At 43.2% G+C, this 25,482-nt stretch overlaps 1 protein-coding gene across 1 annotated transcript in view; it reads right to left on the bottom strand.

The window, feature by feature from the left end:
- Window positions 1-3,173: 3,173 nt before the first annotated feature.
- SLC5A7 (solute carrier family 5 member 7) overlaps window positions 3,174-25,482 on the bottom strand; it is a 40,466-nt gene continuing 18,157 nt past the window's right edge. The window contains exons 5-9 of the mRNA XM_059688391.1: window positions 22,480-22,628; window positions 16,043-16,186; window positions 12,650-12,803; window positions 6,276-6,493; window positions 3,174-5,333 (exon numbers count right to left, since the gene is read on the bottom strand). Coding sequence (XP_059544374.1) covers window positions 4,704-5,333; window positions 6,276-6,493; window positions 12,650-12,803; window positions 16,043-16,186; window positions 22,480-22,628 — 1,295 coding nt within the window. The 3' untranslated portion in view covers window positions 3,174-4,703. The remainder of the gene's footprint in view (window positions 5,334-6,275; window positions 6,494-12,649; window positions 12,804-16,042; window positions 16,187-22,479; window positions 22,629-25,482) is intronic.

Raw genomic sequence — 25,482 nt, 5'->3', positions numbered from 1 at the left:
AAGACCTGAAGCATGGAGGCATGGAACAGACCGACATACCTCGATGTGGGGTTGAGAGGATGAGAAGAGACATAATCTCACTTGAGAGTTTGGTAAGAGATATGAAGTACATATTTAAAGCATAATGGGAACCAGTTTGTCATTTAGTGATTGTATATCCTATATCAAAAATTATCAGATATCTATTTGGTTTTTATCATCAGATTTTGATATTAGCTGAATATATATTATATCTACTGACTTCTTTGATTCAAAGAAAGGTTTGTGTATCATGGTTGCACTTCTATTCCAATAAAAATAATTCACTTATTTTGAGATATGATATCATATATTTCCCCAAGACTTCTGCAGGTGCAACATTTCCATTTGGCATTTACACAAGTTCCATTAGTTGGATGGTTTATTTCAATCCCATTGTATATTTGTCTTGAAGCACCATTTTTATTTGTTTGAAGAAAGGGCCCCAAAAAGTCAAACCTGGACAAGAATATGCTGAATTGCACGAGCACAATTTAATATAGAACCATCACATTTAAAACATTTACATGTAGAGTTGCAAATTTTCTTATTATGTGTTTTGACAGACAAAAATATATGTTTAGCAACATTTTATATATCTGTTCATTCAGTAGCAAACTTACAATAAATTATACATTATATCACAGTAAATGTTCTGAAAGACTAAAAAGAAAGTCTTGATTTATCTTTAAGATACAATGCTAATTTATTATTTCCAAATAAAAAAGCTAATAGCCATTACATTAGATAAAATTATTTTAAGCTTACATTCTATATTCACATAAAAATCATTACTTACAGATGTAGCAAAGAAATTGGATTTTGACACTGGGTATTTGAAAGCTTGTTGGTGACTCTATAGTTGTGTTGCATCTACAAGTTTGATGTTTTGAAAAACATGTGTGAAGAAACTAAAATTACCCAATAAACATATTCTAATGTTTATTGTGTAAGAGTATGACTATAAAATGTTTTATTCTAATGCTTTATTATACAGGTATTGGCTTCCAGGTTAATATAGCCAGTGTCTAAAATTTTTCTGTTGCTTTATTTTTATTGAGAATGGGTTTTTGAAAATTATGTCCACTGAGCAAAGCTGGAAGAATACAAAGCTGTCTCTAATACCTGTGATGTCTCTAATACCTATGATGTCTCTAATACCTGTTTTATGCTCATCACAGTGCAAGTGATGAGCATAAAACATTGTCTTGTGCACTTCACAGCTTTATTCCTTCCTTGGAAACTGGGGGAAATTTGTTTTTGAAGGTGCTTAATTAAAGACTCTATAATTATTATTTCATTTCTCTTGATCTTTTACTATTTTTGTTCCTTTAAAAAATAATCTTGCTTATTTCACTCAGCATTTATTAGTGAATTTTCTAGTAACCTAGGCTTTTAAAATCATCTAGTTTGACAGTAGGTAGAAAATAATCCTATATAATAAAAGCCTAATATGCAAAAGTGTCTGGTCATCTGGTCAGCCATTCAACCAATCAAAGCGTAATATACTAATGATATGCTAAGGCTGCTCAACTGCTCACTATGACATGCACTGACCACCAGTAAGTTAGCTTGCTGCTGGGGTCTGGCTGATCAGGACTGAGCAAGATGGGCTTGACATGCCCTGGAGTCCTCCTGTGGTCCCTCCCTGGTTGGCCAAACTCCTGTGTCCCTCCCCAGCCCTGATTGTGCACCGGTGGGGTTCCTCAGCCTGACCTGCACCCTCTTTCAATCCAGGACCACTCGGGGGATGCCAGAGTGCCAGTTTCAGCCCAATCCTGCAGGCCAGGCAGAGGGATCCCACTGGTGCATGAATTCGTAGGTTTAATAAAATAGAACATTATGTGGTAGCTAAAATGAGTTATCTAGTTTTTAATATTTTTGATAAGGTAAACTATTTCTCCTTCATCTTTCTATTTCTACAAAATGAATGAAATGAAATAAATTTTCACTATTATATTTATTCTTTTTCACTGGATTTCATGATTGTTTGAACAATTATTGCCAGACAACAGTGTAAAATGTCTGTAAAGAGAGTAAACTCCCCTATTGTACTCTGTTACAATGCTGTACTCTGTTACCAAGATTTTCTGTAAATACACAAGCCTAAATAGGTTCAAAGAAAAATGGGTGGTGATAGAATGGATACAAATATGATTCAGGCAGTAGGCTAGAAAACATGGCACATCTGAAGTGTCATGTTTTCCAGACACTGTAGCCCCATCAATTAATCACTTTTACATGTCAAGTTATGTCATCAGTGTAGTTTTACTCTAATGTTTTTCCTGCCCCCGGCTCTTTTCTCAATCAATATCTGAGAATCTTAGGACTCCCACTCTTAGTGGTTGCCAAACAGCTCCTTGCAAGTTCTCCAGAGGGCACTGAGCATGGAGCAGATTCTGAGCAAATAAATGAGTAGAAAGAACTCTCTTTTCATTAATGTTCATTTATGTTCAGATGATGTTCTGTAGAGATTCTGAGTGCAATGTCAAACTCACCATCCAGATTTGCTAAAGCATTAAAAATATGAGATATTACAATAGGTAAAATTATTCAATTTTATGTTTTAAAATTACCCTGTAAATTTAACTCATGTTTAATAACAAAGAGATATAGTATCTAATGCTTTTGAACAAGTACAATTAAAAACAGGAAGTCTAGCTTCTCAATCACCACTTTTATACAGAATGTCCAACATTGAATGAACCTCACTTCATCTAAGAATCACAGAAAGGAAATACTTTTAGAAAAAGTGCTTTCATTTGAAGAATTCAGTCTTCTTTTCTTTATTGGATCAAATGCTCAGGTAATTTTTCAGCTCAACAGTTTTCTTTGCTTTGTTACACACAGCTTCAATTATCCCTGTTATGTCACTGGTGGGAAAGCATTTAGAATTCTAAAATGGATACAAACCATTATATATAAGCACACATATTTTTCACTCTAGAAAAGGAATGAAATAATATTTAGTGACCCACCTCATGAAAGTTATGTAGACACCAAATGTTAATATTGATGCTTCTTCCCTTTAGGACTTATTTTTACTTTATGCTTTCTTTTGCATTATAAAATTCACTGTATACTTGTTGTAGTGGTGATTTGTCCGGTGCCTAAGACTGGCTTATATGAAAAAGTGCTATGAAGTAGTTTTCTAAAAATGTATTTTTATTGAATTTATTTGGGTGACATTGGTTAATAAATTATATGTTTCAATTGTACAATTATATAATATGTTAATTGTATATTGTATTGTTTATTCACCACCCAAATTCTAGTCCCTTCCATCACCATTTATCCTTTCATTACCCTCTTTTACCAGCCCCTACCCCTTTCCTTTCTGGTATTCACCATACTGATGTCTGTGTCTTCTGAGTTTGTTTGGGATATTTTGGCTTAACTCCTTCACCTCTTTCACCCAGCACCAAGCCCAGCACCTCTCATACTCTTAGCAATAAATTATCCTCATTAATAAAGTTGAATGAATTAAAAAGTACAAATTGGTAATCAGAACAGTCAGAGGGATGTGAAATACAATATAAGGAATAAACTCAGTAATATTGTAGTAACTATGTATGGTGCCAGGTGGATACCGGAAATACCAGGGCGATCATCCTGTAAAGTACATGACTGTTGAAATATTATGCTTTACACCTGAAAATAATACAAAATAATGTTGAATATAAAGTGTAATAAAAATTTAAATAAATAAGTAAATCAATCAATCAATAAATAAATCGGTGGGTTTTGTTTTTCTAGTTTTACTCCTGTCAGGACTCGCAGTTTGTCTCTCATTAGCCTTAATTGGTGCTATGGAGCTACCTCACCTTACACGTGGCTCACATTCACTTCCAAGCCCAGACATTACTTCTTTAATCATGAATCAGAACTTCATAAACTTAAAATGAAGATAAAAATCCACTGTTTTTCCTGTTACTTCTTCTTAATGACCTTTGTGTTTATGGCTTTAAGGTTGCCCACTACCCATGTCTCCTTGCCCCAGGTACTCTCCTCAGCGCATACAGTGGCTGGGGACACACTCAAAAAGCCAGTGCTCCTCCACGCAAATGGATTCTATTTTCCTATCACCCTGCCCATAAAAAAATCACCATAAAATGTTTTGTGTTTGCTTGCCTATGCTCAGAGTAATACATGCCACTACCAACAGAAAAACAAATTGCATATTCAACATGTGCTATAGTTAAGAAAACAAGTTAATGGATGCATCATCCATCAAGAAAATCAGCTGGCTCATTCGTTACACCATTCATTGGTGTAACAGTGCTCATGCTCATAGCTTCTGGGAGGTGATTACACTACATTCACCAGTGTGTTCGCAGACAAGGTCTGGATCAAATGACCTAATTGCCTTTGTTCCTTCATTTTTTTCATAATAAAGATACTCCGTTTGGCCCTCTGTTCTTTGAGTGGGGATTTACTTATTACTGAAATTTAGGAAAACTATCCAGAGACAAAACCAAGTGGGACTGAGAAACAGCAATGAGAAACAAAGCTGATGCTTTCATAGGTACTGCTTCTAGCATGGCCTGCGCTTGTACAGGTGCACTTTTATATGGATTTTTGTCTTCCTGGATGTTATTTTTAAATATATTTTACATGCTGCACACCATCCCTCCAGCACTAGCCTGCTACATAAGTCTGAGAAAGCAGTGTTTTGTTTAGATGGGCTATTGTAAATTGTCCTCAGCCCCAGATCCCTCGGGACTGGAATCCATTTGAAGGAAGGCCTCCTTATTGGTGAAAGTTGAGCTGCGAGTTATGCTCTGTCGGGGCTTCACAGGTGTAAGTTCATCTAATTTAATATTTTCATTTTTGACCAGAATGGTCTTATCCATGTTTTCTTCACTGTGCCTTGCAACAACAGCATCAAACACATCTAATTTTGGTGGCAAGGTTCCGCTTTCAAATAGGTATTTGGCTAGATAAGAAATGCCAATGTTGGTTAAGAATGAGGTCACCATGGCTAGAGTTTTAAAGGGGAACCTCTGATTGTATATGCCATTCTTATCAGAGTAATAGCCAGGGTAAAAGAACAAGGGCTGCAGGTACAGATACGGCTCCCCGCCAGTTATTCTCAGGAAGAGGCCAGAAACATAACCTGCAGCGGCTCCATACGTGTTGGTTCCCTTGACGAAGAGCACACAGAGGAGCTGCGGGAAGATGATGATGTAAACGAGGTCTGAGCTGAGGTACCAGAGCCCGTAAACGGTCTTTGTGAGCAGTGCCATGGCTGTTGCAGAAGCTCCAAACACAAACACTGTGATTCGCATGACCCACACGATTTCCCTGTCTGATGCCTGCAAGAAATTGCCACAGCTGGTCAAAAGAATTCCTTGCTTTCAATTGGCTCAACTTATGGGAAAAACAACCTAAAACACAGCCTATGAAGCAAGCAGTCTAGCTGGCTTTGGGGAAGGTTGCTGAGTACAGCATGCAGGGACAGATCACCCACAGCTTTCCAGGACTGCGCAGGGGCAGTGATGAGCTGAGCTTAACCTGTTGTCATAGAAGAGCACAAAGGTGGGGGTTTGGGGCTTTGCTCATTTTACATATTAAGATATAGTTCTTATGTGGCAGTGAGGAGGCATGGTTTATCCTTGCTTCTCCTCTCCATAGAAATCCTACCATCTTTAAGGCTACCACTTTCAAAAACAAGTGGGAACATTTTGTTAACAAGTGACCTAGAAAATCTAGAGAAAGGCAAAGCCTTAGTCAAGGAAGAAGGTGGAGAAGGGCTGAGGGGCCCTCAGTATCCCACAGTAGCATGGTGTTCTACAGCCACAAGACGTAGTAAATAAACCAAATTGGGAGAATAGTTTTGGACAAAGGTGGGCTTGAGAGTCAAGTGAAGAGTAGACAGATGTTAACACAAATCCCCATGAAATAATTTACCATGTTCTATTTCTACTAGGGTTCTCAAGTTTCTTAACATGTTTAATTAAACTCAAAGTTATTCTAAGGTATTTTAGGTTTCATTACTCTTTCAGTAGACAGGAGGGTTTAAATTGTAACAATGTAACTAAACATTCCTTTAGTATTAACATGAATGACAACATGCATTAAAAATACCTATATATAGCATAAGTGAAACTCATCATTATTTAACCTTATGTGCTTAATGAAAGTAGGGTCAAATTTTAATATATAATATTAATAAGTATATAATATTACATACATAATAAATATACTAACAAAGACAACAACAAAACAAGAATGTAAGATTTAAAACATCCTCTTACATTTTGTCTGAATGAAAGCTGATAGATGTTTCGAGCAAACATTGAACTTGCTGACAAGATAGAAGAATCTGCTGATGACATAACAGCAGCAGAAACTGCACCAAGACCGAAGAAAGAAATGTACACAGGGCAGAGATACTGCAGAACAATCGGTAAAATCATGTCTGCTTCTTCATTGCTTTTGGGATCTGGCATCCCATATGCAGTCTGGTTCCAGTCTATTGAATAGAAACAAAAACATAAGGAGAACCAAAAGTTATATGTTCTTTGTCAATCTGGGGTCATCCTATTTACTGGCTAGTTTTTAAGACAAAATCAGAATGTATGAATTAGCTTAATTAGGTGGGAAGTCAAATTACTCTAACCAGGTATGTACTGGTCAAGTGAAATTACCTTTAGGTCCTAGATTCTAATGGCTTTTGGTTATACTTAGTCTTATTCAAAAGACCAGCATGGACTATGGTTGTGATAGATATACCTATCATCTATCTATCTGTCTATCTATTATCTATCTATCATCTATCTATCTATCTATCTATCTATCTATCTATCTATCTATCTATCTATCATCTATCTATCACCTATATGTCATCTATCATCTACCTACCTACCTACCTACCTACCTACCTACCTACCTACCTACATCTTCTGAAATTGTGGCATTCCATTGTACAGAATCATATAAAAAGTATTAAACTGAAACATAGATGATTTCTTCAGTCATTTGAGCAGACACAATGTTTCATTCCTTAGTCTTCAGGTATAAATGCATAAATGGATGAAGACAATACAGGGGCTATTCTCACTCATCCTCTTTCTGTATATAAACTTGGGTTTGGAGCTTCCTCAGCATTACTTCTTCCCAATTAAATTCCTTTTATATCAGCTATCAGTTACTAGAAATAGGAAGTATGATAGATAAAGGAAATTCCCTTTTTATTGATTAAAAGTTCAGATATGCCTGGACTGTTTGGCTCAGTTGGTTGAGCATCATTCCCTTCAGGAAGAAATCTCTGGTTGGATTCCTGATCAGGGCACATGCCAGGGTTGCAGGCTGGATCCCCAGTAGGAGGTGTGCAGGAGGCAAATGATTGATTTTTCTTTCTCATAGATGTTTCTCTCTCTCCCTTTCCCATCTTCTCTCTCTAAAACCAATAAAAACATATTTTAAAAATAGTGCAGATACCAGGCTGAAATTTTCAGAAGGTTTTTGGTCTCTGTGGTAAAAGGATTTGAAACATAAGTATTTTTTAATAGATAGCTCCTTTAATATTTAGTTATACAGTAGCTCCCCATCTGCGGATTTGCTTTCACTGGCTTCAGTTACTCACTATCAACCTTGATCTGAAATTAGAAAATTCCAGAAATAAACAATTTATATGTTTTAAATTGTACCACATTTTAGTGTGTGATGCAGTCTTGTATGGTCCCACCCAATCTGGCCAGGGATACATCCATGCTATACATGCTCCCACCCATAAGTCACTGTGGTATCAGTAGCTGTCTGGTATCACAGTGCTTGAGCTTAAGTAACCCTTAGGCAGTGTCACAGTGCCAATGCCAGTCACCTCACTGCATCTCATTATGTAGGCATTGCACCATCTCCCCTCATCACAAGGAAAGAAGGATGAGTACCACAGAATAAGATATTTTGAGAGGAAGACCATATTCACATCACTTTTATTACAACATAATGTTATAATTCTTCTATTTTATTATTAGTTACTAGAGACCCGGTGCACAAAAATTTGTGCACTGGTGGGGGGGGGGGGGCGCGCCTCAGCCCAGCCTGTGTCCTCTCGCAGTCTGGGACCCCTCAGGGGATGTCCACCTGCTGGCTTAGGCCTGCTCTCTGGGGGATTGGGCCTAAGCTGGCAGCCCAGGAGCCCTTAGGGGATGTCCACTTACCAGTGGGGAGCAGGCCTAAGCTGCAGTTGGACATACTTAGAGCTGCTGAGGAGGCAGGAGAGGCTCCTGCCACCACCGCTGTACTGGCAGCTGTCAGGCTGGCTTGTGGCTGAGCAGAGCTCCCCCTGTGGGAGCGCACTGACCACCAGGGGGCAGCTCCTGCATTGAGCATCTGCCCCCTGGTGGTCAGTGTGTGTCATAATGACCAGTCGTTCCCAGTTGTTAGGATGAATTTGCATATTACCCTTTTATTATATAGGATAGAGGCCTGGTGCATGGGTGGGGGCCAGCTGGTTTGCCCTGAAGGGTGTCCCTGATCAGGGAGGGGGCTCCTGCTGGGGTGCCTGGTCAGTCTGGGTGAGGGGCTGATGGCTGTGTTCAGGCTGGCCACGGCCCCCAGCCACCCAAGCTCCCAGTGGAGGCTGACTGGAAGCAGGTATCTGGGATTTATTTATCTTCTATAATTGAAACTTTATTGCCTTTAGCAGAGGCCACAGCCAGCCAGGGCAGGTGGGAAGCTTGGCTTCCTCCATTGACCAGTCAACTAAGCCTCCTGCTTGCTGAAGATCCGTGGTTGCCGGCCACCACCTTGGTTGGGTTAATTTGCATATAGTCACTCTGATTGGCTGGTGGGCATGGCTTGGGGCATAGCAAAGGTACTGTCAATTTGCATGTTTCTCTTTTATTAGATTAGATTGTTGTTAACCTATTAGTGTGCCTAATGTATGTTGAAGTTAATCATAGGTATCCTATCTAATAAAAGAGAAACATGGTAATTAGCATACGACCGCTACCCTTCCCATTGGCTAATCAGGGCGATATGCAAATTAACTGCCAGCCAAGATGGCAGCCAGCAGCCGGGCAGCTTGAAGTGAACATGAGGCATGCTTGCTTCAGTGACGGAGGACTCCAACGTTCCCGCCTGCCACTGTTGGCCTCTGAGCCTGCAGTTTGAAACATTGTAACAAATATAGAAGCTAAACAAAACCCCAGAAACCTGCTTTCAGCCAGCCGGGATCTCAGAGCTGGAGTTATACATTGTTTCGATTATAGAACTGAAACAAACCAGATACCTGCTTTCAGCAGTGGAGGCCTAAGAGCAGGAGACTCAGAGCTAAAGCTGGCCCAGAATTAAAAAAAAAAAAAAAGAAACAAAGGAGCGGTTGGGAGCTTCCATCACCCGACAGCCTGAAAACAGCCCTCAGCCCCTCACCCAGACTGGCCAGGCACCCCAGGGGGGACCCCCACCCTGAAGGGTGTGTGACCAGCTGCAAACAGCCATCATCCCCTCACCCAGGCTGGCCAGGCACCCCAGTGGGGACCCCCACCCTGATCCAGGACAACCTTCAGGGCAAACCAGCCAGCCCCCACATGTGCACCAGGCCTCTATCCTATATAGTAAAAGGGTAATATGCCTCCCAGCACCGGGATCAGTGTGACAGGGGGCAGCGCCCAAACCCCCTGATCGCCCTGCGGCTCTGTGTGTGACAGTGTGCGGCACCCCAACCTCCTGATCAGCCCTGCTCTGTGTGTGACAGGGTGCGGCACCCCAACCCCTCACCCCCACGGGCCCTGCTCTGTGTGTGACGGGGTAGAGCCATAACCTCCCCATCGGCCCTGCCCCGAGTGTGACAGGGTGGGGCACCCCAACCCCTGATCTGCCCTGCTCTGTGTGTGACAGGGGGGAGCTCCCCAACCCCCTGATCGACCCTGCTCTGTACGTGACAGGGGTTGGCACCGCAACCTTCCCATCGACCCTGCCTTGAGTGTGACAGGGGGCAGTGCCCCAACCCCCCAATCAGCCCTACCCTGAGCGTGACTGAGGGTGGCATCGCAACCTCCCGATCCGCCCTGCTCTGTGCATGACAGGGGCGGCGCTCCAACTCCCCAATAGGCCCTGCTCTGAGCCCGACCAGGAGCTGCACCTAGGGATTGGGCCTGCCCTCTGCCACCCGGGAGCAGGCCTAAGCCAGTAGGTCGTTATCTCCCGAGGGGTCCTGGACTGCGAGAGGGCACAGGCTGGGCTGAGGGACCCCCCCTTCCTCCCGAGTTCACAAATTTTTGTGCACCGGGCCTCTAGTCTATAATAATAAAAACATAATATGCTAATTAGACCGGACATCCTTCTGGACAACCTTCCAGAATAAGTTGGGACTGTAAGAGCTGAGGCTGCCACCACGGTTGCCTCAGGCTGAGGCAATCCACTGTGGCTTTGAGGGCCGAGCCCCTTGCATGAATTTCATGCATCGAGCTTCCAGTTTATGTATAAAATAAAACATAGTATATACCTCAGGTCTTTGAATAATGTCATTTCAGTCAGTATCATCCTATATAATAAAAGCTTAATATTCTAAGTGTCTGGTCGTCCGGTTGTCCGGTCGTTCATTTAACCAATCAAAGCGTAATATGCTAATGATTTGTTAAGGCTGCTAAACCTCTCACTATGTTGTGCACTGACCACCAGGGGGCAGACACTGTGACTGATAAGTTAGCTTGCCCAATTGGGCAAGATGGGCAGGACATGCCCTGGATCCCCCCCACAGTACCTCCCTCCCACGTCCCTCCCTGGCCCTGATCATGCACCAGTGGGGTCCCTCGGCCTGGCCTGCATCCTTTCGCAATCTGTGACCCTTTGGGGGATGTCAGAGAGCCGGTTTCGGCCTGATCCCACTCAATGCAGGAGCTTCCCCTGGTGGTCAGTGTGCTCCCACAAGAGCGCCACTCAGCCAGAAGCCGGGTTCACGGCTAGAGAGCACAGTGGCAGTGTCTAGAACCTCTCCCACCTCTGTGGCAGCACTAAGGATATACGACTGCCATCTTAAGCCTGCTCCCCATCAGTCAGACATCCCCCGAGGGCTCCCAGACTGCAAGAGGGTGCAGGCCAGGCTGAGGGATGCCCCTTGAGTGCACGTACTTCATGCACTGGGCCTCTAGTTTTGTTATATTGTTGATAGGATCTTATAGGAACCTAACTCTTGCTTGTTACCAGTTAGCCTATGGTAAAGTTGATTTCATTATACATCATTTTGCTTAAAGTCACAGAACCTATCAGTGATGTTAAGTGAGGACTTACTCTATGAGATTTGGTACTATCTGCAATTTCAGGCATTCATTGCATGCCTTGCAATGTATCCTCCAGGGATAATGGGGTACTTCTGTACTAGCATATGCTAAAGAATACATGTACATTAATATAGCTCTTTTTTATTTGTCTAACTTCTGTAATGTCATGATTATAGAATCAAATAGGAGTCTTTTCCCTTGCCATTCCCCGCCCCTGCCCATCCCATTTTCCATTACCATTGTTAAAGCCATGATTTGATGAAGCCAATTTTATAGCATTAACTCATATGTCATGATACCAGAAAAAACAGCAACTAAAATGTCTACTTAATCCATAAAAAATAAATTTTATATTTTTTTCAGTGGATTGTCCTGCAACACACATGCATACACTAATGGCCAGATCTGTCTTCTGATTGTGACATAAATGCTATCTTTTATTCAAAGGCACTCCATCACCATTATCAGACATTGTTTTAAATGTTTGCTTATGTCGTGTATGCACAACTGGAATAAAAGCATAGTATATGATACATAACTGCTCTCTTAAAATTTGTCATCCAATAAATAGCTCTAAAAACTGTGGGTATCATCCTGGATAATATTTACAAGTACACCAGAGTAAAAGGTCAACTTCTGGAGTCTATTTTAATTAGCTGAACCTACAGGGCTAATATGACATATTTGTGTAAAATAACATGGGAACATATGATTCAGGAAAAATCAACAAGTTCAGTAAAATTAAGGGTGAGATTTAAAAAATGTTCAAGATAGAGGCTAACTTGGAGGCAAACATTTTATAATGCTCTTTTTACCAACTTGAATAAGCTATTCTCTAAGAGACTTAGTGCCTTAGTTTATCTTTATCTACACACTTATTGACTGATTTCTCCAAGAAGAAAAACTTCATTAACAAACAATTGAAAGGTTAAAACAGCACTTTCAGGTTTAAAGTGGTCATGGTAATGGCAGGCAAACTTCTGGCTGTACTTTGATTCATCAAGGGGACTTTAAAAACCCTGGTTACTATCTCTATCTTAGATTATCAAAGTAAAACCCCTGTGGGGTAGACAGAAATTGATATTTTTTAAAGAGTCCCTCTCCTCCGCACAGATGTGAATTGTACCTTGATTGAGTAGAACTGCTAACAGGATTACATATACACAGTTGATAAATATAACAATGTCCGGGGAGGGGATGATTATAAATATTTTATTAGTGGGATGAGAAATTGAAAAATGTTTGGAGACTACAAATGTATAATACAATTTGTTAAACACTATAACAATGGACGATGTGGGGGTAAAGAGGAAAGTGAGAGAGGGAGAGTAGCTGTGGACTGTGGCAATTGTAACTTTGCTGGAGCTTGAGTGGATCAATGAGTGAAGCTGCAAGAGAGGTACCTGTTGATGCTCCAATGGCCCCGATGAGTACAGATGGTATAGCCATCACCAGGCATCCAAAAGCTGCCAGGAAGGATAGCACCTGAGCGTAGGTGGCTGAGGATGAAGAGAGGACTCTCTGGAAGTAGGCTTGCCATGGGATTCCACCCAACATCTGCATGGGAACCAAAGGGGCTCAGGGTTTTATTAGAGGCAAATAGCACATATTGGATACTTTCAACATGAGATTATATTTATATAATCACATTCAGAATAGTTGTATGTATATCACTAAAGTATAAAGAATGGTCCTATATGCCATATACCTCAATGGTTATTATTTTGTTATCATCATATTTACAATTGTGTGAAATTTCTTCCAGTTCTTTTCCTTCGTAATTACACAAGACAATCTTTTCCTAAATCTAGCTACTCTAAGCTGCATTACAATGTCCTAGAAGTCTCTTTGTTCTTATCTGGAGGAACTAACCACCACAGAATTGCCTCAAAAAATTAAGATTCTGAAAACATGGATTTTTAAAATTTGAATCAATAGAGCCCAATGAATATTTCTGAACTCCAGTATGTGCCAGGCAAGGTAATGGCTGTCAGAGCACAAAGATGAGCAGGGATGGCTCTGCTCTGGGTCGCTGTCCACCAGGAGAGTCAGTGCAGTGCAGGGCTCTCCAAAGCAGAGTGTGCAGAGCCTCCAGACAATGCATTCAGCATCCAAATTATCAGAACTTCTATTTGTACTCATTTTACCTCATACCTAAATCTCATATGGCTATTTTATTAAAGTATACAATGTATCAGTAAAGTGTATATAAATAATTTATAAGTACATTTACCTACATTGAGAGTATATTTAAAATTTATATTGAGGAAATACTGTGAAAAAAAGCTTGGTGACACTGAACTATTATAAACAAGTGTGTATGGGAACAGAAGTGGGAAGCAATTACTTATTTGGGGGTAACTAAGGGGTGGAAAGGCACAATGAAGCACAACTGCCTAGTAATTAGGGAAACCTACAGAAATGACATTTGAATAAGTCCTTAAGTACTGGGAGGGTGTCACTAGATGGAGATGAAGAGAGAAGAGAGAACCTGGCAGAGAATCCAATAGAAAAAGAAAGAAAGAAAAAGAATGATGAAGCAGCTGAAACCAGTTTGGCTCAGTGGATAGAGAGTCAGCCTGCGGACTGAAGGGTCCTGGGTTTGATTCCGGTCAAGGGCATGTGCCAGGGTTGCAGACACATCCCCAGTAGGAGATGTGCAGGAGGCAGCTGATCGATGTTTCTCTCTCATCGATATTTCTAACTCTCTATCTCTCTCCCTTCCTGTCTGTAAAAAAATCAATAAAATATATTTTTTAAAAAAGAATGATGAAGCAGCTATGAGAACACTATGTGTTTTGTGGAAATGGAAGTCAGGGTATGTAAGAATGGCTAGAGGGAAAGCTGGGAAAATACCTTCCCATTCATTGCTGTCACATTCCTCTGGCTGGCATAGAGTTGGTGTTTAATAAACATACTGTATATCATATGAATGAAAGAATTGATGAATGGGTTTCCCATATAATTGCCTGTTTCTCTCACCCAGCTCTAAATTCAGGAAAATCCATCTTGTTAGTCATTGTCACATCTGTGCCAATTTAGAGGGCCTGGCACATACTGATTCCAGAGCAATTCCTTTGTTATAAAATCCATACATGTTTAACAGTAAAAGATAAAAAGGTAAAAAAGTTCTAAAATTAATTATCACATGTCTCAAGTCTATACTATTCTTTCCAAATTTTTGTTTTGCAAACTGTAAATCAACATATAATTAACCTCTTCCGTGTAAATGATATTGCTCAATAATATCACTGATTCTATGAGTTGATATATAATAGTTTACATACCAATCTCTCTTGACATTTAGGTCACAAGTAGGGTAAAATCTGACCTCCACTGACAAACAAGAGTTCTGGTGGCCAGGTGGAAAATGGGCTTGGAGGAGTGAGAGGTGCAAGGGCCAACTTCAGGGAGACCACTGATGGGCTACCACAATAGGCCAGGGGAGAAAAGCTGTCAGCCTTACCTTGTGCTAGTCCAGGGGCAGTGGGCAGTTCAGAATGGGATTGAGAGATCCCCCTTTATATGACAAGTGGGAGATCATAGGCCATTGGTGAGACATTTCAAGGCTCACTTCTATAGTTGTCATTCATTCATTTCAACTTATTTTACAATTTAAAGAATGAACATGACTTAATCATATAACTTTTTGAGCTGGAAAAATTTAATCATTGGATATAATGCTTTATCTTGAAGATTAGCAAACCTGAGGACTATTTGATATAGAAGAAAGGACCTTGGGGTTTTGCTTCATCTCTATTTCAATGTCTTGCTCAGGCAATGGTATTATTATTGACAAATTGCCTTTCATTTCTGCATCTCCTCATCTCTTCTATATAACCAAAACATACCCATCATGCAGGTAAAGTTACATACCTATATAATGCTTGATACTTTCTCCATTGAATTCAAAATTGTGACCCATTTAAGGATAACTTTAGCCAATACATTTTGTAACAATCCTTGGAAAACAAGACCCCTCACCTCCATAACAAACATTTTTTTTTGTTCTTGTTCTCCTGCCTTCTTACCAGGAAATTCTTTACTGAGATAGATACATCTAATTTCAGTGCTAAAACTTAACAAGTACCACAGAGACAAAGTACAATCATAGTAAATTGTGAACCATCTAAAGAGAAAACATAAACAATTTCCCCTTAATTTTGATATAAAATTATTTTATTTTATACAAAATCCTCCTAATTAGCAAAGTCGCAAAATCTGGCAGGTGGATCCCTTTGTTTTTCCCTCTTCTCTTAATCTGTGATCTGCCTTTATTTCTTCTGTACTCACTTCTCACTGACAGCACCTCTGCCCCAAGGTTCTGTTATTCCCAGGGCGCCTGGAACTGCCCAGGCTTCTTCCCTGAGGATGCCTTTCCCAGTTTGTCTCAGACACGTGAGGCTGTAGCACCACTAATTTACATACTATGTAGAGACTAAATGAGTTCATTATTTCAGAAGAATTTCACTTTTAAAGCCTAATTCAAAATACAAGTGAAAACTTTTAGTTAGCTTGGCCCTCAGATTGAGGCGGTATCTGGGAGTATGGCATGGGGTTCCTTCATTTACAGCACAACAGGAATGTGTACACACAATCCCACGGCCGTTATCCTTTAGGGTCTCACTTGCTCTCCACTTTGACACCAGTCAGCACCATCCTTCCATAGAAAGTAGTATATTCAGAAATAATCATGAGCCAGTAGGTGAAATTTACATAGAAACATTTAAATCTTGAAAATGCATTTGATTTTAGGAAAACATTAGGTTGCATTTATCAGTTAAGACACCACTTACCAACAACAGAAAACTGTCAAGCCAAGTGTAGACTTCAAATGATTCAATGGTGCCCAGCCAGGGAGCCTGGTATTTGGCATGTGTAGACGTAAACCCAATGTCTGTAACTGCAGGATGTGACAGTGCAAAAGGGACGCTGATCCACTGCAACCAGTGACATTCGATTGTTAGGCAAATATTTTTAACTGTTTAATATATGCAAGACTTAGCCACCTAGTTCTTGTTGTTGTTTTTTTCATAGACCACATAGCTCAGTAGTTTCTCATATTCAGACAGAGAAAAAACTGGAATCATGTTATCTGGGGAACATCATGCATATTGACTTAGAGAAGTTAAAGTAAACATCTGTGTTTAACTGTACCAATAATGTTAAGTAGAGAAGAAGTCACTAGAAACTTTGCGGGGAGAACATTAAACTTGAGAATATAATCCTATATAATAAAGAGGTAATATGCAAATTAACCTTCACGCCCTTGCACAAGATGCCTCCCCCATGTGGTCAAAGATGGTCACCCCCATGTGGTCACTAGATGGCCACCACAAGATGGCTGGCATGGGAGAGCAGTTGGGGGCGACCAGGCTGGCAAGGGAGGGCAGTTAGGGATGACCGGGCTGGCAGGGGAGGGCATTTGGGGGGACCAGGCCTGCAGGGGAGGGAAGTTGGGGTAGACCAGGCCTGCAGGGGAGGGCAGTTAGGGGGCAACTGGGCCTGGAGGGGAGGGCAATTAGGGGCAACCAGGCCAGCAGCAAAGGGTAGTTGGGGAGATCAGGCCTGCATGAAAGGGCAGGTTGGGGGGACCTGGCCTGCAGGGGAGGGTAATTGGGGGCAACCAGGCCTGCAGGGGAGGGCAGTTGGGGATGACCAAGCCTGCAGGGGAGGGCAGTTGGGGGTGACCAGGCCAGCAGGGGAAGGCAGGGAGGGTAGTTGGGGGCAATCAGGCCAGCAGGGGAGCAGTTAGGCATCACTTAGGCTGGTAAGGGAGTGGTTAGGGGGTTATCAAGCTGGCAGTCAGAAGCAGTTAGGGGCAATCAGGCAGGCAGGCAGGCAAGCGGTTGAGAGCCAGCAGTCCTGAATTGTGAGAGGGATGTCCGACTGCCGGTTTAGGTCTGATCCCTGTGGAATCAGCCTAAACCAGCAGTCAGACATCCCCTGAAGGATCCTAGATTGGAGAGGGTACAGGCTGGGCTGAGGGACACCCTCCTCCAATGCCTGAATATTGTACACTGGGCCTCTAGTATAATATAATATAGTAACATAATATGATATGATATGATATAATATATAATATAATATAATATAATATAATATAATATAATATAATATAATTAATATAATATAATATAAATAATATAATCTATAATAATAAAAGCGTAATATGCCAATTAGACTGGGCAGCCACATGACCTTCCGGAGGTCATTCCGGACATCCTTCCTGATGAAGCCTCGGTGGCAGGGGCCAAGTCAGGGGTGGTTAGGGGTGATCAGGCAGGCAGGTGAGTGGTTAGGGGCTACCTGGCATGCAGGCAGAGCAGTTAGGGGCAATGAGGCTGGCAGGCAGAGGTGGTTAGGGGCGATTAGGCAGGCAGGCAGAGTGGTTAGGGGAGATCAGGCAGGCAGGCAGGCGAGCGATTAGGAGCCAGAGGTCCAGGATTGCGAGAGGGTGAAGGTCGGGCTGAGGGACCCTCCCCTGCATGAATTTCATGCACTGGGCCTCTAGTATGATATAATATAATAACATAATATAATATAATATAATATAATATAATATAATATAATATATATAATATAATAAATATAATATAATATAATATAATATAATATAATATAATATAATATATATTATAAAATAAATTGTTTTATTTAAATTAGAAAAAGATAACCTTCATTAAAGTGACAAGGAAAGATTTGATTGAGAAATTGGCAGATGAAACAAATCTTCATGCATGATCCGAGTACCTGATTTGTAGAAGAAGCAAGTTAAGGGACAGGTGGTCTATGTGGAGCAAGGTAAACAGCAGAATATAGTGTGTGTGTGTACATGAATGCATGTACACACTGTTGGGTTAGATGCTTTGCTTGCATGATGGTGGCTTAGGGAAATGGGATACATAGAGATAGATATGTGGAGAGAACCTTGAATTGTAAGCTAAGAGGTTTTTATTTTGTTTTGTTACAACTAGAAGCTAGAGGAATTCCTTCTGGATTTAAAAAATATTTTAGTAAAATGTCTTCTTCATTTTCTTATCATAGATATGAGCAGTGAGTTTACAAAAAGGGAGGAGTCAGGAAGAGTAATAAGGTGGCACTGATATAACCCATATAAAGCCCTGAAGCTGAGTAATGATAATGGAAATGAAAGATATTGTTACAAAAAAAGAATTATAAAGAAAGATTCAACAGTCATCAATTACAATAAGAAGAAAGAAGTCAGAAGGAAAAATAACGAACATATGAACCTCAGGTTTACAGTTGTAGGGTGATGATAAAATCAACAGAATTAAAGAATCTGAGAAGAGGAGATGGTTTATGCTGTAAGTTGATTAATTATATATGTATGCATAGCACTTTGAAGCTTAAAGAAGAACCTGTATTTAGCCTTTTATTCCACCAATTTAATAAGGCCTGAAGTAGTTACAAACAGAACTTGATTCCTTATCAATTAGATACATTTTGTAGTAGAAGCCCACTCTAAAACGCATCCTTACATATATTTGCCCTGCATGGTTTTACTAGCACATTTGATCTATGTACTTATGTATTTTAAGTTCCGGTCTTATACAAAGCAATACATCGTGAATAAATAGATTCATCCCTGAAGCTGTGTTCATTAGAATACCAAGTACATCTTTTATGAGAGCTGTCATATGCCAAACTAAGCTCATTTCTAACATTCATAATGGAGCTGTATTTCTGGAAGGTTATGATGATGCTAAGAAAACTCAGAATCTTAGCACTGTCACTTGCTTTTGGATATTTAAAAATAAAAATGTAGAAATCCTTGAGCTGGTTAAATATTTTTTTTAATTTAACTAAAATATAAGTGAGTAAAATTCTCAGAAATGCAAATAAAATGTCTAGAAGAAAAAGAGAAAATACTGTAATCACTGTTAAATATTATAATTATGTAAATTAATGGCTAAACTATAATTATAACTGTAATTCATTCTTTTAAATGTTCCTCCTGTATATTAAAGATGCAAGGAAGTAAAGAACAAAAGAACCAGATATAAGTATAAAATTCATTCTTCATGTTTCCTTTTTAAGTATCTAGTATAAACACTAATAGAGTTAAAAGCTTTTCATGACATTAAAAAAAAATATATCAAGGCGAACCAAGGGTGCTTAGATCACCCACGGGAAATGAGTCATGATCAGCAGTCTTAGCTCACTGTCCATGGCCTTTGCACAAGGGTGTTGCTCTTGTAGGATACACACCTGAGGTCATGTATATGTACGAATCAGCACAGAGTGCATATTCAATTTACTGTATACTTCAGTATGTCTTAGGTGGTGGATATTACTAAATGTACTAGAGGCCCGGTGCACAAAAATTTGTGCACTTGGGGTTGGGAGAGGAGGTCTCTCAGCCTGGCCTGTGCCCTCTCACAGTCTGGGACACATCAGGAGATAATGACCTGCTGGCTTAGGCCTGCTCCCCGGTGGCAGAGGGCAGGCCCAATCCCTAGGTGCAGCCCCTGGTCGGGCTCAGAGCAGGGCCAATTGGGGAGTTGGGGCACCGCCCCCTGTCATGCACAGAGCAGGGCGGATTGGGAGGTTGCGATGCCACCCTCAGTCACGCTCAGGGTAGGGCCGATTGGGGGGTTGGGGCACTGCCCCCTGTCACACTCAAGGCAGGGTCCATAGGGAGGTTGCAGCGCCACTCCTGTCATGCACAGAGCAGGGCCCATCAGGGGGATTGGGGCTCTGTACCCTGTCACACACAGAGCAGGGCCGATCAGAGGGTTGGGGCTCTGCACCCTGTCACACTGATCCCAGTGCTGGGAGGCCTCGCTGCTCTGCTGATCCCAGGGTCAGGACGCCTCTCGGCTCCCCTGATCCCTGGCCTGGAGGCCTCTTGGCTGCTGATAACCATGGCCTGTAGGCCTCTCGGCTCCGCTGATAACTGGGGCCTGGAGGCCTCTCGGCTCCGCTGATCTCTAGCCAGGAGGACTCTCGACTGCTGATAACCTGGCTGGGAGGCCTCTCGGCTCTGCTGATCATGGGTCCGGGAGGCCTCTGGGCTCCGCTGATCACCGGGGCTGGGAGGCCTCTCGGCTCTGCTGATCGCGGGGCCTCCGACTCCGCTGATCACGGGGCCTCCGACTCCACTGATCGCGGGGCCGGGAGGCCTCTTGGCTCCGCTGATCGCGGGGCCTCCGACTCCGCTGATCACGGGGCCAGGAGCGGGCCGGGAGGCCTCTCGGCTGATCACCAGGGCCGGGAGGCCTCTGGACTCCGCTGATCACCGGGGCTGGGAGGCCTCTCGGCTCCGCTGATCACCTGGACTCCGCTGATCACCTGGGCTGGGAGGCCTCTCGACTCTGCTGATCACCTGGGCTGGGAGGCCTCTCGGCTCCGCTGATCACCTGGACTCCACTGATCACCTGGGCTGGGAGGCCTCTCAGCTCCGCTGATCACCTGGGCTGGGAGGCCTCTCGGCTCCGCTGATCACCTGGACTCCGCTGATCACCTGGGCTGGGAGGCCTCTCGACTCTGCTGATCACCTGGGCTGGGAAGCCTCTCAGCTCCGCTGATCACCTGGGCTGGGAGGCCTCTCGGCTCCGCTGATCACCGGGGCTGGGAGGCCTCTCGGCTCCGCTGATCACCTGGGCTGGGAGGCCTCTCGACTCCGCTGATCACCTGGGCTGGGAGGCCTCTCAGATCCACTGATCACCGGGGCCGGGAGGCCTCCGACTCCGCTGATCACCGGGCCGGGAGGCCTCTCGACTCCGCTGATCACCTGGGCTGGGAGGCCTCTCGGATCCGCTGATCACTGGGGCCGGGAGGCCTCTCGACTCTGCTGATCCCAGGCCCTGAGGCCTCTCTGCCCTGCTGCTTCAGGGCTGTTTGGCTTCACTCTGCTTGGAGCCTGAGTATGCAAATTAACCGCCATCTTTTAGCTTCTATAATTGAAACATTGTATCTTTCGGAGTTGTTGCTTCAGGAGCTCAGAGCCCCGCAGCTGCGGGGATCCTTGACTTTCTCCAACGCTGGGGCAACCAAGCCTCCTATTCTCAGCTGCCTGGCTGCCAGCTGCCATCTTGGCTGACAGTTAATTTGCATATCTCACTGATTAGCCAATGAAAAAGGTATCGGTCATACGCCAATTACCATTTTTCTCTTTTATTAGTATAGGATAATTATAATAATCAAATTTTTTAACTTTTTGTTAATTCTCACCCAAGGATATTTTTTCATTTATTTTTAAAGAGAGTGGAAAGGAGTGATGGAGAGGGAGAGAGAGAAACATCAATGTGAGAGAGATACATCAATTGGTTCCCTACAGGACTTTCCCAGGCTGAGGCTGGGGGCTGAACCTGCAACCTAGATACCTGCCCTGGACCTGGAATTGAACCAGTAACTCTTTGGTGCATGGGCTGACACTCTAACTACTGAAGCACACAGGCCAAGGCACAATGGTCACATTTTAAGATTTTAGTTTGCACAGGCTGAACATTGACTAAAATGTGTTCATAACAAACAAAAGTGCTTTTAATGTAATACTAATAATATTGATATCTCATAATTAGATAGTACTTTTTTATTTAATAAAGCACAAATATATCACTTAATTTAACCTAGGATGTATATGCAATACATAATAAATATTTTTAGTGCCTTACATAATAATTAAGACTTTTCTTCATGTTTAGACCACAAATAGTGATGACTAATATTGAAACCTACAATATTCCCAAGAAGAGAATTTCTATGCCCTATGAGGAGTTTATAGATTAACTGACACTAATATAAGGAGAGGATAAGAGACTCATACAGGTTAACATCAAGGTTTTAATTTTCAGGTTGAGGAAAGTGTGTTGCCTTCAAACTTAAAGGAAGGTAACACATAAGCTTCCATCAGATGTAGCCTTGAAGGAAAGGAAGACTTTGACCTTTCTAAAAAGTAAACTGAGGGCACACTTTTCTGGCCAAATCTAACAAAACAACTAGATATTTTTCATTTAATTAAATTATAAAGAGACAATATTTAATGGTAAGTGATTTACTATGTATTACTCAAGATGAAAAATAACATTTCTATTAAATTTTGATGAGTTAGTATAAAATTCCACATTTTATTTTACAAAAGAAAAAGAAGGAAGGAAGGTAGGAAAGACAAGAAAGAAATTAGGGAAGTAGGGAGGGAAGAAGGAAGGGAGGGAGGGAATAAGTCGAGGGAGAGAGAGAGAGAATATCTGCAAATGACCCCACTTACCAGTCCTATGAAAATACAAAAGAGCTGTACTACATCTGTGTAGGCCACAGAATAGAGACCACCCACCAGGGTGTACAGAATGGCAATGAGTGCAGAAACAATGACAGAAGCATGTACATCGACGTCAATAATCACACTGATAGTGGCTCCTGGAAGAACACAAACAAGAGAAGGCTTTAATCAAGGAACTAAAGTAAATTCAGATTTTTGTATAAAAATATATTGAATGTTCAGTGACAGCAGCAGATGTTTTTCCCAGTGTCATATGAAGTGTGAAAGCTAAAGTTAGTTTTCATATTGGAAAATTTAAATCTCAGTAAATTGATTATGCATATCCTATATAATAAACAGGTAATATGCAAATTGACCCTCATTTCGTCACTCTGCACAAGATGCCTGCGCCCACAGCGGAGGCAGTGTTCCCGTGACGAGCCGTAAGGAGCAATCAGCAGGGACTTGAGGCTGCGTGGCACCAGGCCGGGGTGGGGGACCTGAGGCTGCACCCCCCAACCTGGTGGATCTTGATGAGGGACCTCAGGCTGTGCCCCCCACCCAGCAGGGCTTGATAGGAGACCTCAAGCCTCACCCCCCACCCGGTGGAGCTTGACAGGGGACCTGAGACTGCACCCCCCACCTAGCGGGCTTAACAGGGGCCCTGAGGCTGCACCCCCCCACCTGATGGGGCTTGATGGGGGACCTGAGGCTGTGCCCCCCGCCTGGTGGAGCTTGACAGGGGTGGGGCCAGCTGGGTCTGAATCTCGTCCAATGGGGGTGGGGCAGGCTGGGTCTGGGTCTCGGGCGATTTCGAGGTGCACACAGGTGGGTGGGGACTTGACTCTGGGTCCCATGGCATGCCCCACACTCTGACAGGAGGAAGATTTTCATATACATTTTAGTAATTTTCTCTCATCTCTGATACATCTATTATAGAGAAAAGGCAAATAGGAATATTAATATATTTTCTCTAATTAATTTCCTTTTAATGTGCATGAATTTCATGCACTGGGCCACTAGTATATATAGTACATATATTAGTGGCCCAGTGCATGAAATTCATACAAGAGTAGGCTTTCCTGCCCTGACCGGTTTGGCTCAGTGGATAGAGCGTCAGCCTGCGGATTGAGGGGTCCTGGGTTTGATTCTGGTCAAGGGCATGTACCTCGGTTGCGGGCACATCCCCAGTAGGGGGTGTGCAGGAGGCAGCTGACCGCTGTTTCTCTCTCATTGATGTTTCTAACTCTCTATCTCTCTCCCTTTCTCTCTGTAAAAAATCAATAAAATATATATTTTTTTAAAAAAGTGTAGGCTTTCCTTCCCCCAGCTGCTGGCACCAGCTTCCCTCTGGCACCCAGGACCCAGGCTTTCCTCTGGCCAATGGCAGGCACCCCAGACCAGGCTTCATCCAGAAGGATGTCCAGTCTAATTTGCATATTACACTTTTATTATCATATATCTATACTAGAGGCCCGGTGCACAAAAATTTGTGCACTCGGGGGGGAGGGGGCGTCCCTCAGCCCGGCCTGTGCCCTCTCACAGTCTGGGACCCCTTGGGAGATAATGACCTGCTGGCTTAGGCCTGCCCCCAGGTGGCAGAGGGCAGGACTAATCCCTAGGTGCAGCCCCTGGTCAGGCTCAGAGCAGGGCCAATTGGGGAGTTGGGGCACCGCCCCCTGTCATGCACAGAGCAGGGCGGATTGGGAGGTTGCGATGCCACCCTCAGTCACGCTCAGGGTAGGGCCGATTGGGGGGTTGGGGCACTGCCCCCTGTCACACTCAAGGCAGGGTCCATAGGGAGGTTGCAGTGCCACTCCTGTCATGCACAGAGCAGGGCCAATCAGGGGGTTGGGGTGCTGCCCCCTGTCATGCACAGAGCAGGGCCAATAAGGGGGTTGGGGAGCTCCCCGCTGTCATGCACAGAGCAGGGCCCATCAGGGGGTTGGGGAGCTCCCCCCTGTCACTCACAGAGTAGGGCCCATAGGGGAGTTGGGCAACGCCCCCTGTCACACACAGAGCAGGGCAGATCAGGGGTTGGGGCGCCGCCCTCTATCACCCACAGAGCAGGGCCGATCAGAAGGTTGAGGCGCCGCCACTGTCACACTCAGGGCAGGGCCGATGGGAAGGTTATGGCTCTACCCCGTCACACACAGAACAGGGCCCGTGGTTTGGGGGGGTTGGGGCGCCACACCCTGTCACACACAGAGCCACAGGGCAATCAGGGGGTTTGGGCGCTGCCCCCTGTCATGCTGATCCCGGTGCCGGGAGGCCTCACGGCTCTGCTGATCCCGATGCTGGGAGGCATATTACTCTTTTACTATATGGGGTAGAGGCCCGGTGCACGTGTGGAGGCCGGCTGGTTTTCCCTGAAGGGTGTCCTGGATCAGGGTGGGTTCCCCACTGGGGTGCCTGGCCAGCCTGGATGAGGGGATGATGGCTGTTTGCAGCTGGTCACACACCTTCAGGGTGGGGGTCCCCACTGGGGTGCCTGGCCAGTCTGGGTGAGGGGCTGAGGGCTGTTTTCAGGCTGGGACTGAAGTTCCCAACTGCTCCTTTTTTTTTCTTTTTTCTTTTTTTATTCTGGGCCAGCTTTAGCTCTGAGGCTCCAGCTCTTAGGCATCCACTGCTGAAAGCAGGTATCTGGTTTGTTTAGGTTCTATAATCAAAACTCTGTATCAATTCCAGCTCTGAGATCCCGGCTCACTGAAAGCAGGTTCCTGGGGTTTTGTTTAGTTTCTATATTTGTTACAATGTTTTTAAAACTGCAGGCTCAGAGGCCGGCAAGGCAGACGGGGAACGTTGGTTTCCTCTGTCACTTAAGCAAGCAAGCCTCATGTGAATTTCAAGCTGCCTGGCTGCTGGCTTCCATCTTGGCTGGCAGTTAATTTGCATATCTCGCTGATTAGCCAATGGGAAGGGTAGCGGTCGTACACCAATTACCATGTTTCTCTTTTATTAGATAGGATGTATATAGATACAGATATATTTTAAGATTCTTTCTAATTTAAA

The sequence above is a fragment of the Myotis daubentonii genome, chromosome 3 (genome assembly GCF_963259705.1).
Source record: "Myotis daubentonii chromosome 3, mMyoDau2.1, whole genome shotgun sequence".
NCBI classification, from domain to species: Eukaryota; Metazoa; Chordata; class Mammalia; order Chiroptera; family Vespertilionidae; genus Myotis; species Myotis daubentonii.
This window is presented reverse-complemented; position numbering and strand designations above follow the sequence as displayed.